Genomic DNA, 19016 nt, shown 5'->3' on the forward strand with positions numbered 1-19016 from the left:
TATCTGTTGTCTGTTTTATTCAAACCCTCCTAAAACAAACGTGTGCTCTTTTTTAAGATTGTGACTCTTTAAAAAAACAGGATATATATTTTAATGTTGGCACAATTCTTCCAAGAAACACACACACTTATAACTAGGATAATTTGAAACTATTGGAAAATAGTTGCATGTGATATAGAATATAGTAAAAATGTCAAATCTCACTGCTTTTCTTCAAACGGTAATGCTGACATTGCAAAGGTTTTCTTCTTTGATATAGATATAGATATAGATAGATAGATAGATAGATGTGTGTGTGTGTGTGTGTGTGTGTGTGTGTGTGTGTGTGTGTGTGTGTGTGTGTGTGTGTGTGTGTGTGTGTGTGTGTGTGTGTGTGTGTGTGTGTGTGTGTGTCTCAGAAGTAAATCTAACTTGAATCTGTGAAATCAGCAATAAAAATTCAAGTTAGTATTTTTACTCAAATATATCTAGTATTGAATTCAAAAACATTTATTCAAAATATTCTTTCCCCTTCAGAACATGAGTAATTGAATAATTTAAGTAATTCATGCACACAAGAAAAACTGTGTTTTATTCAGTATTTGTTTTTTTTTCTTTGAGATTTATGGGGCTCGGTGTAACGCACATATACATAATTAAGTATTCAGCTTTGCGATGATTCAAGTTCTTGTTGCCGGGGAGAAGTGATGGTGTCGTCCTCTTCCTGTCTTCTGTAATTTGTCCATTTTTCCCATTTATTATTAAATTGCAGTCTCAGTTTGTTTGTGAGTCTCTCCATCAGATGACTCTCCTCCACAGTGCCCGCCCACTGCTCCACGGTCGGAGTGTTAGTCTGTACCACAGTCTTGTGATTGACATTTTACATGCCAACAGTAGTATTTTAATTAGGTACTGATCCTCTTCTTGTACAACCTCACCTGTCCCTAGTGTATATGGGTATCTGAAATCCTAATATTAGTTTTAATTCAATTCAATTCAATTCTATTGAACTTTATTTATACAGCACCTATACAACACATCATTTCTTGTTGCTTTTTATAGAGAGAAACCCAACAGATCCACATGAGACAATATAGCGACTGTGGAAAGGAAAATCTCCCTCCAACAGGAAGAAACCTTTACAGAAACCAGATTCAGAGGTGGAGGCTTTCTGCTGGCCGGTTGGGGTGAAGGGATAGAGGAGAGGAAAGGATAGAACAGACAGACAGACAGACAGACAGACAGACAGACAGACAGACAGACAGACAGACTGGGAGAACGACTCAGAACACTGGTTCAGTTAAGGCCGGGATAAAGACCCTGGGTCGGGTCGGGGGGGTGAGGATTCAAATCCTGGTTCAGGTAGGGATGCAGAACCTGGTTGGAGCAGGAGGATCTCCACTCCACAGGAGGCTTCAGATGCACAGGGTGGGGGTGGGTGGGGGGGGGGGGGGCTGGGTAGAGATAGAGAGAGACAGAGTGGTAGAAAAGAGAGGTAGAGCCGTGGAGATGTGGGAGGAAGATGTGAGGTGAGGAAGAGGTGGGGCAGTAGATAGAGCTGCAGAGAGAGGGGCAGAGCGGAAGAGATAGAGAGAGAGGAGGGGTGTGTGTGTGTGTGTGTGTGTGTGTGTGTGTGTGTGTGTGTGTGTGTGTGTGTGTGTGTGTGTGTGTGTGTGTGTGTGTGTGTGTGTGTGTGTGTGTGTGTGTGTGTGTGTGTGTGTGTGTGTGGCGGAGGGTGGAGGAACAGTCATGGCAGCTCCACTGGAAAATGCTCCAGAGTGTGTTCAACCAGCCCAAACTGTAAGCTTTAGTAAACAGAAGTCTTGAGTCTGGACTTAAAGTAGCGACTGTGTCAGATTCCTAAACCGCCAGCTGGTTCCACATTAGAGGAGCCTGATAGCTGAAGACTGCCTCCCATTCTACTTCTAGAAAAGGTCTGCCATATTGTGTCCCATCCATCCATCCATCTTCTCCTGCTGTCACACCGATTAAGAAACTTTCTGCGGGTGGTGAGCCCACGGGAAGGTGACACCCGGAGTGGAACACGAACCCTCTACCTTGAGATTGCGAGTCTCATGCTCTACCAACTGAGCTAGCCGGGGGGGAAAGTCCAGAATATGTGTGTGTGTGGTCTTCAGCCATCAAGCCACATGATTTCATTCAGTATTTAAAACACCATATACTACAATACCCATAAGCCGTCAGTGTTCCTCGGCCCGTAGACGGATAGAAGGAAGCCATACAAAGAGACGGCGGATATCTTTGCATTAGTAGAAAATAGACTAGGAGCAATCTATCAAACATACACTCAATCCTGAGACAGGAAAAACACTAAGCTCACTTTACTTGGATTTTATTTTTCATGCAAGATAAATAAGTAAATAGTCAAAACAAAGAACAGTCTTGCTTCATCAACATAAGTAAATTATGCAACAAGTTACCTCATTTTTTTAAACAGATCAAGTAAAAAGTTTTTATCAGTGTAGTTGTCTATAAAGACCTAGACTCTGAGGTTTGAAGGTTGGGGTCCCTGAACAACTGAACAATTTAAAATGTAAATGGTGGCTTCTCAAAGCAGTGAGCTACATGATGATTGTGTCACTCTGTGTGATGTTTTCTATCTCCTGAGGTGTAAATGTGACTTTCTGTTGGTTTCACGGGACATTCTGTTGAATCTTCCTCCACTTCTGTCCTCTCAGGCCTCACAGGGGATCCAGCAGACATGGAGCGTCGGCACCAAGCATTCGGCCAAAACTTCATTCCCCCAAAGAAGGCCAAGACCTTCCTGGAGCTGGTGTGGGAAGCTCTACAGGACGTCACGCTCATCATCCTGGAGGCCGCTGCCATCATCTCTCTGGGCCTCTCCTTTTACCAGCCTCCTGGATCGGAAACCGAATGTAAGAGATGAAGGATGTTACACCTTCAGTACCATGTCGTCTGTCCTCTCTTCAACAATGGGATACAGTTTAAATACGACCTTGTGCATCAACTGAGTTTTATGATACATCTGTGGACTTCAGTATTAACTCTTTAAATGGCAAAGAAAAAACTACCCATATATGAACACTTCAAGCTTTTATGTTGCTAACAATTACAGAACACAGTTTTCTGACATTTTCTTCAGACACTAACTAGAACCATGTGGTGACCAGGATGAGACAACAGGACTGTCAAAGCTTTAAACACACAAGTGAGAATTCTAGCCTGTTTAGATATTTTTATTCTGGACTATAAGCTGTGAAATTCAACGTGAGTTTGTTGCATTTGACTCTTTCTAAAATACTTATGATATATAAATAACACGTGTGTGTTAAAAATAAACATTTCTGTTTCCAATTGCTTCCACCACTGCCCTCGAAAGGGTTAAATACGTGGCCTTATCACAGATTTCTGCAGACCCTCACCTGCTCCACACACAGCATGTGTGGGATGAGGCTGGTGTCAATTTACAAGCGCTCCATGCTCCAAGCTCGTAGATTCAGTTACATCCCGGAAACCTTCCTCCCAGAACACAAAATAACATGATAGATCGTCTTTAAAGTTTTAGTAAAGTTGATTAACTCTCATCTCACAAGCGTCAACATTTGGTAACTTTTGCATTTCTTGCTGTCTCTTTCAACCTGATATTAATATCAGTCATTTAATTAAATTCTTATGCTAAACGGTGAGATAAGTGCTTACCTGAAAATACCATGAACTATGAAAAAACCTTGCTTGAGCAAAGCATAGTGCAAATTTTCTGACATACGTACACCTAATCAAAAGCCTTAAGCAAGTAATATTAGTGTCACTACAATGTATATAAATGTAGTCCACAAAAGCAATCACAGTAATACAATGAAAAACATGAACTTTTGAGGCTTTTTTAAATAGAAATTGTGAAATGTGCTGGATTGTGGTCAGGGTGAAGCGTTTCATCACATCTTATCATGTAAAAGGCAAGGTAAGTATTTAAAAAAAAAAAATCCAAGTAGTTTGAAAACATACACATCTGAAATATTTGGAGCGTAAATACTAAAAGCAGTTTATTGATGTTTGGTTCAGGAAGAGAAAGCAGGTTTGATCCGAGCTGAGAGGTCTGGATGGATCAGAACTTCACAGATCTGTGGTGGATTTCAGAGCTTTTAGTTTGTCTGTGTGAGAGAAGCAGTGTGAAGCTCTGAGAACTGTATTGATGGACTTTGAACCACTCTCCTTATGTTTGTGAGGACTTGAGCAGCAGTGCTTTGAATCAGATTTCCAATGAAGAACAGTAAAGACAGTATTACGGTAGAGACAAATGAATTAGCTTCTGTCAATCCAGCGGAGACTGATTGGACTTCACTTCACTGAGCCCTCACTCAGTGTTTGTACTGAGCTGCAGTCTCCTCCTAAAGAGTGATGTAAGTCTGTGTGTCATCTGCATAGTGATAAAGGCCCATTTTGTTGTTATTGCATAGATGGTGCAGCTGTGTCCAGACACCGTCCAATCTTCTCCACTAAGGCGCTGCAACGTTTTCTTTTATTTCGTTATGGTATCCTGTGTGATATCAGCCTGCACAGAGAAGCTGACTTATGACTGCGGTACACACATAGGGGGAAATCGTCACAAACAAACTCTTTGACTCTTTTCTCAACATTTAGAAGTGTCTCGCTGACATATGACAACAATGACCAAATGTCGAGAAAGCACCGAGAACAAAAAAGTGGGATTCGGAACAAGCTGTGATCCTAAGCCCATCATCTACCCCTGCTCAGCATCCCATTGTCAACGTCCAGTCACTGGACAACAATCCGGTTGAGCTCAGAGGTCGGACTACATCCCAACGGTGCACGGACAACTCGTCCACGGACACTACATCCACGGACACCTCGTTCACAAAACTGCTACCTTGGACAACTCGACCACGACTACTTTTTTCAGCATTATTGATTTGAAGGATTTCAAAGTATATTTGACACATTTGGAAGGATTATTAAGTATATTTATGTTTCAACTTTTTTATTATTATTGAAATACAAAATTGTGCAATACAAATGTGCAAAACAGCAAACAATAGAACATAGTACAATAGTGTGCACCAAAGAGATGTATATTCTGAAAGTATGGATTATTAAGTATATTTGACACAGAAAGATAAGATACTGTATATATTTCATTATGAAGCAGTCTTTAGGGTTAGAGTTAGAGCTGAGGTGTGACCAGGCCAGCGGAGGTGTGAGGGAGGTGTGATAAGCTAAAGTTGAGCAATTCTCAAGAGAAACAAAGCCATATCATACTATACTAAATATATACAGACATATACGAGATATATGAAATATATATAAAATATCAATTTGAAATAACATGTAAAAGTACATTGTACAGGATTTATTTTCTCAAAAAATTTCTGAAATCCCATCCATGGACGAGTTGTCCTACAATCCATCCCAACAGGACATGCAGATCTGCAACATCCTTTGCCTGACTGAAACACGGCTCACTCCTCACATCCTGCCAGCGGAGTTGTTTTCTTTGCTCTGCAAGGACAGTACGGAAGAATCTCGCAAGTCCAAAAGTGGAGCAGTTTGTTTTATGACCAACAACAAATAGCGTAACCACGGGAACATTAAAATGCTGTCCGATTTCTGCTCGCCAGATCTGGAACGCCCATTCTTCCTGTGCCGTTCCTTTCATGTATCCAGGGAGTTCACATGGGTCCTTGTGGCGGCGGCATATATCCCACCACAAGCCGACACTGACATAGCACTACTGAAACTGCATGAAGCTAACCCTGGACGCTGCCTTCATCGTGGCGAGGGATCTTAACAGAGTGAACTTTAAAAAAGTTCTGGCAAAATGTTAGGAACACGTCACATGATCCACCAGAGGAGACAATACACTAAACCACTGCTCCACTCAGAGAGGGCTACACTCAAATCCCCCTGCCTCCACTCGGCAAATCAGACTATGCCTCCATCTTCCTGGTGCCGAAATACAAACAACGGATGGCACAGGAAGAACCAGTGGAACAACGATGTTGACCGAGAGATGTTCCAATCCGACTCGAGTGACATGAACAAGTTTCCGGAAGTGGAGACGGACTCTTGTAGGCAACGCTGTCCTCATGGTGACCGTTTGGGTCTTCCTTAACAAGAAGCCATGGGTGGATAAGACTATCCGCACCACTGTGAAGGAACGCACCGCTGCCTACATCTCTGTGCTTCTCATGGGCAGGATCGAGGAATATAAAGCGGTGTCTTACAGGCTGAGATAGTCAGTGAAGGGTGGTAGGCGCAAGTACAAGGACAAAGTGGAACTGTGATGAGGAGCTTGTGGCAAGGATTGCAGACCATCATAGACTTAAGGGGAGGATCATACGTTCCGGTGAGTCAGGGTGAAGCTCTGGCTGATGGCATCAGCACAGATGGTGTTCATTGATTTTAGTTCAGTCTTCAACACCATAGTCCCCATCAGCCTCCAGGACAACATGACCAGCTCAACACTTCCCCAAATACCTGGATCCTGGACTTTCTGTAGGTCAGAACTCAGGTGGTCCATGTGGGGAGACATTGCAGCCCCACAGGACTGTGTCTTCAGCCCTGTGCTCCTCACCCCGTACACCCACATCTGAGTGGCCCCAACCACTGGCGTACACATCAGCTCCTGCCAAGGAGCTGATCATGGGCTTTGGAAAGAGACAGAAGAGGAATTACACCCCATGATGATCAGCCGGACGTTTGTTGAAAGGTGTGCAGTTTTAAGTACCCGGGAGTGCAGATCCTAACATGGACACCACACATTGACAATTTAGTGAAAATGTCGAGGCAGCGCCTGTATCAACTCAGACTGCTCAGGAAGTTCAGAGTCTCTGACATCATGAGAACTTTTCACTGGAGTGGTGCAGACTGGAAGCATCACCCAGTGGTACAGGAAGATGCTGAGGTCAGCAAAGCGCATCATGGCTACAACACCCCCTACCCTACAGGATATCCACACCAGGAGGAGCGTGGCCCTGGGCTAACAGGATCATGAAGGGTCTTCCTCACCCCAACAGCTGACTGCTTGAGTGTCAGCGCTCTGGGTGATGCCGTCGCCTCATCAAGGAGAAAACAGTGAGACTCAGGAGGAGCTTTTTCCTCACGCCGGCAGGACTGTGAACTATGACCTCCAGTCAGCGCCTCACAAATAGAGACAATAGACGCACAACTGTAAATCACTGCATCATTGCGCACGCACATCACACAGACTGAACATTCACTGTGTGAACACACACCTCCACTTTCACAAACCCTGTGTGCATTCCATGGGTGTCACGATTTTGCCTGTTGTGATTTTTTTTTTTTCAATCTGCCCTTTTTTACTGTTTTGTCTTTCACCTGTATTTAATATTTCCTGCCTTTTTGACATTGTGTTGTAGCGTCTGGTGGACAGTTGCTGCACTTCACTGCTGTACCAGTATGTATACGTGATGAATAGAAAGTCTAAAGTCTAATCTAATCGTTAAAATCTGCTGCCGTGGGAGCATGTTTATAAGAGTAACGGAGCCTTGAGGAATTCCATGTGTACTTTTGTTCAAGTCTGAAACTACCAGTTGTTTTCATCCTTCAAAATGAATTAAACCAGTTTAGTTTAACACTGCACAACACTACAGGTGATATATGTTGTGGTCTAGAAAAAGTTTGAGTTGTTAAGAACAAACCTGATGACGTAAAAGGACGTCGCATACTAACTAGGGCTGTCAAAACACTAACACGGATTAATCTATCAAAACGAACACACTAACATGGATTAATCTATCAAAACGAACACGCTAACACGGATTAATCTATCAAAACGAACACACTAACACGGATTAATCTATCAAAACGAACACGCTAACACGGATTAATCTATCAAAACAAACACGCTAACACAGATTAATCTATTAAAACGATCACGCTAATACGGAATAATCTATCAAAACGAACGCGCTAACACAGATTAATTTATCATCATGATTAATCTCAATAAAAGTCTTTAACACAATTAACCCATCCACACCGCAGATTGACTCAATATCCTTAAAACACCTCTGGAAATGCATTTTGGGTAGTTTGTCGAAGTAGACTGGACAGAATGGACAAATGGCCAGTTGTTCCAGTAGCCACAGAACCAACTCGATATGGAAGATGCTAAACAGCACGTTGGACCTCTGAAGGAACCCAAGACGGAACAGTTGACCAACATAAAGTATTAGACACATTCTGCAGAACGGACTTTTGTTTTCACCGAAGCACTTCCAGTTTAAAATCCCACATTAACGTGAGGCAAATGTGAGTCGGGGGATTCTACCGACTGTTATATAAGCTCTGCTTCTTTTGAAAAATAGATAATTTTTTTGTTAACATGAAGTGTTAATGGTGTTTTATAAACATATTAAATGCAGATATAGTCCCTTCTTTCTCGAACTTTTCATGCAAAATCAAACATGATTAATATAGATTAAAAATGAATAATGTTTAAAAGTGATTCATTGAAATTAACCGACATTAACCTTGTGATTAATTAGATTGGAGGTTTACTAGTTTGAAAGCACTAATACTAACATGAAGGTCAGAGTTTGTACTTGCTGCTGTGGAGGAGATAAAACGATCCCTGGACATATCAGTAGATCCTCTGGGACGGTGAAGCTCAGAAAGAACACCACAGATTAGCATGAAAAGATGAAAATCCATCTTTTGGAGGAATTAGGATCCAAAGGATGATGATGAACGCCACACGGTGGCGCAGTGGTTAGCGCTCTCGCCTCACGGCTGTCTTTGTGTAATTTGCATGTTCCCCCCATTTGTGTGTGTGTTTCCTCCCACAATCCAAAAGCATTAATCCGTGACTCTAAACTGCCCCAAGGCGTGAATGTGAGAGTTTGGTTGTCTGTCTCTGTATATCCTGCCCTCAAACATAGTGAGCTGGGATTGGCTCCAGTGCCCACGATGCTGAACAGGATTAAGATGGATGGATGGATGGATGGATGGATGGATGGATGGATGGATGGATGGATGGATGGATGGATGGATGGATGGATGGATGGATGGATGGACGGATGGATGAGCTGAGAATGTTCTGGAAGAACAGTACAAGAACCGATAGGAAGAGACTGGTTTCAGCTATTTACTAGACACATTCATAACCAGGGTTGTAAATACATTCTTAAATAAATAACTAAATATATATTTTTTTAAATAATAAAATACACATATACACATATATATAAAATAAAATAAAATAAAATAAAATAAAATAAAATAAAATAAAAAATAGAAATAAATACAGTACATTGTTATTATGCTCAGTAAATACATTGAATAATTGTCTGTAATTTTGACTTGGAGCCGAATCGGATCACATTTAATCAAAAAGTCCCCCAGAACACTTGAACATTTCAAGAGGTCAGTGTACAAAAACAAAAAAACAACTTTATAAAAGCTGGCCTTCCAGTCGTGAACCCGAGGGTCATGTGAAGAACCAAAAGCCTTTTATGTGTATTATCTTCGAGGTTATTGTTACAGATGCAGGTGTAACTGTCCCTTGCTGTGTGCAGCGTGCGGGAATGTGTCGGCGGGAGCCGAGGATGAAGGTGAGGCCGACGCTGGCTGGATCGAGGGCGCCGCCATCTTGCTGTCTGTCGTTTGTGTCGTCCTGGTCACGGCGTTTAATGACTGGTCCAAAGAGAAGCAGTTCCGAGGTCTGCAGAGTCGGATCGAGCAGGAGCAGAAGTTCACCGTCGTACGGAAAGGAAACGTGATCCAGATACCGGTGGCTGACATGGTGGTCGGGGACATGGCGCAAGTCAAATACGGTGAGGGTCCTGAATGAAACTCCTGAAACACTTTAGAAACCTGCAGATATTTTTATTGTTTCTGTAGAATGATGTTAGGCTGTCAGGTGATTACAGTAGATAAGAATAAAATGTTTAACTCTTCAATTCCCATTTTTCATTATTTTCATATAGACATTTGAAGAGGACCTTTATTTGTTTCTACATTATCTTCAGTTTTTGCTGACAGAGCATTTGTGTGACTGTTCGATATGTAAGTTTGTCCCACTTAAGGTGATGGATTTCTTGACGTTTGATGGGAGAAAGTCTGTTCTTCATACTTCAGGCGGCGGTAACCTGAATCCGTTTGGTTTGGAGGGCTGCAGGAATAATTCCTCAGCTTCCCATATGTGTCTGCAAGAGATACACAGAACATGAATGGGTGTGGTGACGTGGTGAGCCCAGAAAGTGGTACCAGCACGGCGAATCAAACACTAATTAGTGCACGTCTGTGTTCAGGGGACCTGCTGCCAGCCGATGGTATCTTGGTCCAAGGCAACGATCTGAAGATAGATGAGAGCTCTCTTACAGGGGAGTCCGACGACGTACGCAAATCTGTGGATAAGGACCCCATGCTGCTGTCAGGTTTGTTCTCGCAGCTTTGATTTACGCTCTTTCTCTGTGTTTCAATTCAGTCCGGTTCATTTTTACAGGATACATTGCAGCAGCCCCATCTCACGGCACATTACTATCAATTTACATTTAGAGAAACAGAGAGACAGAAGAAATCTCCTGAAAGACCTGCAGCAGATCCAGACTTTCCTTTTTTTGTATTCTCCAGAGAAAAGCTTTGGCGTTGTGTCAAAGCCGCATTAACCAAAGAAGTCATGCAACTTTCTCACTATAACACAAAAGCGGCGTTGATGACTCAGGAGGAAAATGACAGAATGTAACATGAACGTGACAAAAACAGTGAATAAACACTGGGATGGACTGGATCTTAAAATGAGTCTGAAAAAAAGAAAGAAAAGAAAATCCTTCATTCATCTGCCCATAAAGTAATTCATTACAAAACTGTCCACCTAAAATACGCCGCTATAAAAACAGAGAATTATTTTTTCAGCTTTGTAAAAATCTATCAAACATTTAGTCGTGTTGAGGATTTTCAATGCAGGTTTCAGTATTTGACGTCGCTGCTGTGTTGAACAAAACACATAAAAAATGCATTATACAGTTCGTTATCAGTATTCTTTATGTCAAAGACTTGCATGCATCTGTAGCTCCTGTGTAGCATCAGATTTACAATTTATTGCCCTCTGAGTTCATTTGAGGTCCGACATGATCCCTTCCAAATAGTATTCCAATGTAATAATAGTTCTGTAAAAAAACAATCCAAATTAAAACCTTATAAACTGTATATATCACTGTTATATCAGCATCAAAAGGCTTCAAATCTAGGTTATTATTTCCAAGGACTCAATTGAAAGATTTAATTAGAAAATAATCTGAAAGATGATTCATTGTACTTTTGTTTTGAAGCCCTTTTAGGATGTCGACATGTTTGTCCAAACTACACCCTGAGACAGACGCTTGAACCTCTGGTCTGCTTCAGGACGTAGTTTCCTCCACAGTTCATTCCACTGAAAGATGTTTCAGCCGGAAAGAAAGACTCTGTGCAACCTGCTTGTGTTATCTAATATTTATGAACGCATGGCCAAGCTCCAGAAGAAAAACACAACCTCAAGATTACATTTTACAATATTTATGGGTCACCGAGTCAAATCTCCTTTAAATCTTCTCTGCACTGAGTTTACCGGAGCAGGTTTTTAGGTTGTGGGAAGTCTGCATGTTCTAACTGGGTAACATGGGTTTTCACTGGAGACGTTCCTGCGGTTTTATTTTTTGGTAAAAGTGGTATAAAAGATTTGTGGATGGTAGGCCTTATCGAGACCTCGTCCCTCGTCTTGAATGATAAATGTTAAATGATTTCATTTATGAGAACTGCCACTGTTCCAAAACATCCAGAAAACTTTTTTTTTTTTTTTGTTTTTTTTTTAAGAATGTTACACTGCCTGCAAGATAAAGAACTTCAACATAAGATATATATTAACTTAATGTCTTCTACCGTTTCACTATGAAGAAAAAAGAACTCTCTGTTATCTGGTAACTATGCAGGAATACAAAAAACAAATATCTTGAGATCCGAGTCTTCATTGTCCAAATTGATAAAATAATGCTCAGATTGTGTTTTGGAAGTTATGCTATGTGTATATTTTTACCTAAAAGTCTGATTCTTGTCAGAACACTTGGTGAAAATGGTCGTTATTTTATTATATGTAATTAAATGATATTTTAATGATATTTTAAGGTACAGTGAGCAAACTAAAGAGGAATGACATTTGCAGGATGTCTTCAGTAAGAAAAACTTCCTCTTTGAAAGTTAAAGTTTTTAACTAACATGTCTCTAACAATACATTTAATACCCTTTGATGGAAATAAGCATTTTGAAAGAGGTTGAATCAGTTCCAGTGGTGAGCGAAGAAGAGTTTTAGTTTAACACTGGTAAACTCTTATTGTTCATAAAGTTCATTTCACCACCTGATTGGTCTCAACCTGCATCACACCATCAGTCACATCAGCCCAGGGCTCTGCAACTACAGTACATGTGGCCCTAAAGGGCTTTAACTTTCTCTTAACTAAAAAAATAAACAATTTATCTTTGAAAGGTTTTATCTTATCTCACTGCTCCAGGTGACAAATGTGACGCTGTAACTAGAAAGTTTGTGAACTACAGTATGTGTGAGCAGCTCTCTGAAAGAATGACCTTGACAAAATTCAGAAATAAAGAGGGTTTCGTCCAAATCTAGAAACACTGTTTTACCAGTTTACCTGTATATCTGACAGGTGGAGACACTAACAAGTGTTAGACAGCTAAATTGGATTGAATAGGTAAAACTACTGAAATGAAAGTTAAAATGGCTAATACTGCTAGTGTCTCGTCATTTTAAACAGTGGAAATGTAAAAATACTATGAGACATTTAAACTGCCAAAAACAGCAGAGATGATTCAATCAACTAAAACTGCTAAAATTACAGTGAAATGTCACAGTTCTTAATGACGGTCCCTAAAATGGATAAATTCAATATAAGCTACATTATTGATAAATGTTACAAAACAATATTAACTCGTTTATAAGCTGTTACCGCTTTGTTTTGGTGGTTAAACTCGCTTTGTGTGTGTGTGTGTGTGTGTGTGTGTGTGTGTGTGTGTGTGTGTGTGTGTGTGTGTGTGTGTGTGTGTGTGTGTGTGTGTGTGTGTGCGTGTGCAGGTACCCATGTGATGGAGGGCTCTGGCCGGATGCTGGTGACGGCGGTGGGGGTGAACTCCCAGACGGGCATCATCTTCACCCTGCTGGGAGCTGGAGAAGCTGAGGAAGACGCCAAGGAGAAGAAAGGTGTGTGAACGGCGCCGAGACGCTCCCGACAAACAAAACACGTTTCAGATCATAAAAACAGACACGTTTCAGCTCCCTTATATTCACTCATTTTAAATCACTTTCATGAATTTTGTGTCTAAAATGAGCACCATGACAGAGGGTGTTTGTCATTTCAACTATTTTCAAGTCTCTGACCACCCACTCACATGAAAAGATTACTCCTTTCTTTTTCAGTGTTTCACAGTGCCTTGGTCTGGTTGAGGCCCTCTGGCGGGCCGGTTCTGACCCCTGAGCCACATGTTTGACACCCATGACCCACGCTTTGTTTCCAACGTGAACTTTTTGTACCAATCAAGGTCTGATGATGTATCAGTGAGAGCACACAAACTTGTGTTTTGTTTTATGTCTTTTACCTTTTTATTTTAAATGCAGCCTTTCAAGTTGAAAATCTGCACAGTGCAGTCTTTCCACATAGTGGGACGGATGTGGGTTCAAATCTGGGTCAGGCCTTTCTGTGTGGAGCTGGCAAAACAACCACAGACACAAAACAACCTCCAACAGAAACTAACAGACACAAAACAACCTCCAACACCCGCTAAACAACCACAGACACAAAACAACCTCCAACACCCGCTAAACAACCACAGACACAAAACAGCCACCAACACCCGCTAAACAACCACAGACACAAAACAACCTCCAACACCCGCTAAACAACCACAGACACAAAACAGCCACCAACACCCGCTAAACAACCACAGACACAAAACAACCTCCAACACCCGCTAAACAACCACAGACACAAAACAACCTCCAACAGAAACCAACAGACACAAACAGCCTCAAAGAGGCGAAACGCTACAATTGATGCAGCTCCATCCTGGTTCTGTGGCGCCGTCTCTTCGGGGTCCTGTTACACGTCTGCACTCAGGGGGTCCAGCTGTTGCATAATCCTACATGCTCACCACACACTGCAGCGGGTGTGTCTGTGTGTGCTTGTGTGTGTGTGTGTGTGTGTGTGTGTGTGTGTGTGTGCGTGTGTGTGTGTGTGTGTGTGTGTGTGTGTGTGTGTGTGTGTGTGTGTGTGTGTGTGTGTGTGTGTGGGTGTAGTCAGATAAGAGCTTCAACAGGAAACACACCAGTTTAACCTCATAGATAATTTAGCCCACATCTTCTTCATCCTCTCTCTCCTCATGTGTCTTCCTTTCTGCCCTGTCTCATGTTCCTTTTCTCTTTCTCTTTCTCTCTCTCTCTCTCTCTCTCTCTCTCTCTCTCTCTCTCTCTCACTCTCTCTCTATTTATTTTTGCTGATTCTCTTGCTCATTCACCCTAAGATCTTTTACTTTTCCCTCGTTGCCATTGCTTTTTCACTTCCCATTACCCCTCTGTTTATCAGCTGACAGGGAGAGAGAGAGAGAGCAAGAGAGAGCGAGAGAGAGAGAGAGAGAGCGAGAGAGAGAGGGAGAGAGAGGCTGCAGATTGAATCAATCATCGAAAGAGCTGGGAGAGCGAGGCGAGCCGGAGCGATTCAGGGAAGAGTGTTGGTTGGTCAACGCATGAAGCATTAGTCTGTGCTCAAATTTGTTTTGGAGGGGCCCTGCAGTCAGAGCAGAGCTGCAGACAACAGAGGCTGCATGTACTTTCCCAAGCACTTAAGGATGATGTCGTTACCGACGCACTCATCCATGCCTCCAACCACTGCGCTTCATGCTGCAAGGGAATGTGAATGTTACTGCTGTGGGGTGAAAAAACCCAAAGTGTCATCCTGAAATGCAAAAATGAGCAACAAATTAGCAATTTTGTTGCTTGTTTCAGGAAATAAAGACTCTTGCCAAGCTTGCATGTTCCGTTCCCAAAGTGTGGGTCGTGTCCCGGGATGTACTGCGTCCTCGTTGGCCTCGATCAATTAGACCGCCATTTACTGGAGCAACTACATTATTCATGAGGCGTCGACAAATGCCAGAACTTGTTAGTTTTTCCTTGTGCGATGTGACTTTGGCTTGGGGGTTTACTTTCTCTTCATTCTGTCCTTTACTTTCACATTATTATTTTTTTCTTTGCTCTGTACACTCATCTTTATACAGAAGAGTTTTAGGGCCACTGAAGAAAAAAAAAAATTCGGAGACTAAAAAAAAAAAAAAAAAACCCTCCGTGGCCTCAGAAAAAATCAAAGTGGAGATTTTTTTTTTCCACGGAGAGACGTCTGTCCATCCCTCATCATTTGCCCGTAGATGTGAATTCACATTAAATCACTTAATTCTGACTATATGGGGTTGCTCACTGCTTATGGACGTGTGATTTTACACAGGATTTCCTCGATTAATAATAACACATTTAAATAAGCAGCCCGGGATTCGTGCCTTTGTCCTTCGTACTCGACGAACTTCCGCGACGGAACAAGGCAGCAGGCTGCTCCACCTCTTCTAGTCCTGATACTGATGATAACGGCACCTTGTTTATGAGCTACATTCTGTTCTGAAGCATCTTTTCATCACTTCATTAAACCGCCTGATATGCATTTTGAGGAAGCAGTGACACGTGGCGGCATCTGGATGGATGGACTTTTTTTTCCACCATGAAAAAAAAAAATCTTGACTTTGATTTTCGACTTTTTCTGAGGCCACGAAGGTTTTTTGTTGTTTTTTTAGCCTCGGAACTTTTTTTTTTCTTCAGTGGCCCGAAAATTCTTCTTATCTTTAACACACTGCAGGCCAGATTACGTGGATCACCCCCTGGCTGCAGTATTGCTGATAAAACAAATGGAAAAAGATGAATTTGGGGCTATTTAGTTTTTCATGTTTGAGTGTGGAAATGTTATTTACATGACTGTTATGAAATTTGTATGCACTACAGATATTTGTGAGGATATATTTGCGTTTGTATTCAGTCCTAAAGAATTCCATTGCAGCCACACAAATATTATTCACCCTGAGGTATTGACTGCAAAATAACTTCTCTGTCCACTAAATGAAAATTTTGATCAAGAGACCTTTGAATCCTTATCAAATTATAAAGCCTACTGTAGTTGGAGGTTCCGAATTAGCATTTAGCATTTAGCATTGTCCCTGCAGCGCGTACTCTTCCAGAAACTTCCTGGAGCCTTCAAAGCTTCAAAACGTGAAGTGAAGCCAATCTTTGAGGTTATTGTGGTGATGAGCTGTGCTGTCTTCTCAGATCACAGTGTCTCAGGGTAAACGATGTCACACTAGCCTTGGTGTGGTTCGCAGCGTTAGCAGCGGCTACGATCAGGTGCAGGTTGATATTTACGAGGTTGTTCATTGTTCCAGTGGAGAGATTATATTGCATACACATGGCACAAAGTTTTTTTCTGATGCGTCCTACTTGAGGATCTGAGTAATGCAGCTTAAAGTGAAGAAGCTGAATCTATATTTTTATTTTTCCCAATATTTGGGGGAAAATGGCCACCCTGGACTGTAAGCTTGATCGAACATGAAGGTTTTAAAAGCAGAGACAGTGTGAGGTTCAATCAGAGGAGATTGATCACTGAGCTCTTGTATAACCTTCCTCAGTGGTTAAAGTTTCAAATCATCTTGTTCATAGTGACATTTATTTTGAGATAAAAGGCTCTAGAACGTGTTCTGCTGGAGTACTATGGCACCAGCAGTCTTTTAGGACACAATGGTGCCTGCTTGTTTAAGACTTTGTGAGAAGAATTATTATGACCAGGAGTCAATGAAATAAAAGCAATTTGAAGCCTGATCTGATCAGTCCCGCCGCTTCCTGTCAGCTCCCACTGCAGCATTTTGAATCAAAGGCAGAGGGAAGACCTGCCGCCGTGCACCATGTTCATCAGCCTCTGTCAGTGAGTGACTGCGCCGTGTGACGCCCAAGGACTCGTGGGACATGTGGAGGCAGGGATCAAACTGCTGAGCCTGCGTTCAGAGGGCTCTTTCTCCAAACCACCGCTCAGCATAACTGCCTTACACTTTTCACACATATGGGTGTTTAATAGTTTACAACGCACTGAATTTTAAGCTTTTATTAATCTCGCTTTCTTTTTTTTACTGACACGAGTCAATAAAAACACTGCTACAGTCACTGTACGGACTCTGGTCCCTTCATGATGTTTTGGCTGCTCTCGTACCGTCAGAGGAAGGACACACACACACACACACACACACACACACACACACACACACACACACACACACACACGCACGCACACACACACACGCACACACACACACACACACACACACACACACACACACACACACACACACACACACACACACACACACACACAGTCTGTGCTACACACCCATTGACTTCCTGAGGTTTTTACTTTTCCCTTTTTGCTCTCTTTTGTTCCTCCCTTTTTTGCCCCACCCCCCCAAAAAAACCTCCCCTCCTCACACACCCCCCCCAACAGAGGACAGTACTCAGTGTCCCATCTCCACAGAGGCCAGTCACAACACAGTCACCAATGGTATGTGAGCACTAAGTTGTCTGCCCCCCGAATCCTTTCCTCAGCCAGTGAATAGACTCCACCGTGTACCGAGTGCAGTGAAAGTGATGATGATGATGATGATGATGATGATGATGATGATGATGATGATGATGATGATGATGATGGACCTCAGTCTCCTGACCCAGTGTATGAGGATATGCATACCTTCTCGTTCCTCCCTTCAGTATTGTTTCTGTGTGGTCTCTGGAAGTGTGTGGCTGTCCCAACATGAGAAAGATGACGAGCTGATGGAGACTATTGTGCTCCACCTTTTCATAAACCCTTCTTTCTTCGGTGTCACCTCCACGCCTAAATGACTCTCCCCATTTTTTTTTTTTTTCCCTCAGGAAAACAGCCCGACGGAGCGGTGGAGAACAATCAGAACAAAGGTACTAACTTAACGTGTGTGTGTGTGTATTTGAAGCTGATGGGAACGTGTCTTTCGTCTGAAACTTAAATGAAACAAGGGTTACTTCAGTGTTTAAGTACTTCTTTTCATTTCAAATATTGGATTATATATACTTACAAACATTGGGCCTTCAGTAAACTGTGAATTACAGTAACTGGTACTCTCCTGTGAAAACACTCATATTACCTTCATATTCAAGAATAAATAAGCACATTTTTTTACTCAAACAGTATTTTCAAACATCATCTTCTGCTGTCCTTTCACTTGTACATAATCAGCTTTTATGTTAAAAAGAAATTATGATTTTAATTGTGAGTGGGAGAAACTAAATTCACCAGTATCGAAAATGCATTACATATTTATTTACATAAGTGGTGGGCTTGAGGTGGGCACAGGTCAGGAGTGGCCACCCATCATTATTCTATTTTAAAAAGCCCAGAAATAACCCAGAAATGTAAAACCAGTCTAGGAAAATACGGATACAGAAAACACTCACTGTGATGAATAAAGTACAAGTGTAAGAGAGAGAATTGTATTTAAAAATTCAACCTTAAGAGTAAATTAATAGTATTTATGTATGAAATCTGAGAATGTATACAAGCTTACTCCTTCGCGCATGTTAAATTTAAATTTGCAATACTTTTTTTCCTTGGAGAAAACAAGCAAAACCAGTTTAGTACAGGCTCTCAACTGGGTTTTGTACTATTTGATTGGATAGTATGTGGTACCTCTCATTATGAAGAAGATATATAAGTTGTCACACAGTCACTAGAAACAACTAATTTCTCCAGTTTCTGCAAATACAATACTTGAACATTATTTTGCGGGTTAAATTTAATTGTACACATCCGGTCATTTACATACATGTGACCCAATGTAGTCTTCATTTTCCCTTATTGAAATAATTATATTTTCATAATATTATACCATACACAAGCTGATGTGATTAAATGACACATGACAAT

General features: G+C 41.7%; 1 protein-coding gene across 2 annotated transcripts in view; it reads left to right on the forward strand.

The window, feature by feature from the left end:
• Positions 1-19016, forward strand: part of atp2b3b (ATPase plasma membrane Ca2+ transporting 3b) — a gene marked incomplete at its 5' end in the record, with an annotated part of 80060 nt that overhangs the window by 25225 nt on the left and 35819 nt on the right. Inside the window, 6 exons of one of the 2 annotated variants that reach the window (XM_080468666.1) lie at positions 2679-2876; positions 9519-9776; positions 10254-10379; positions 13064-13189; positions 17565-17621; positions 17990-18031. In XM_080468666.1, coding sequence (XP_080324792.1) covers positions 2679-2876; positions 9519-9776; positions 10254-10379; positions 13064-13189; positions 17565-17621; positions 17990-18031 — 807 coding nt within the window. The remainder of the gene's footprint in view (positions 1-2678; positions 2877-9518; positions 9777-10253; positions 10380-13063; positions 13190-17564; positions 17622-17989; positions 18032-19016) is intronic. The other variant, XM_080468667.1, reaches the window with a different exon arrangement.

Source organism: Lipophrys pholis (assembly GCF_963383615.2).
Source record: "Lipophrys pholis genome assembly, chromosome: 8".
Taxonomy (NCBI): domain Eukaryota; kingdom Metazoa; phylum Chordata; class Actinopteri; order Blenniiformes; family Blenniidae; genus Lipophrys; species Lipophrys pholis.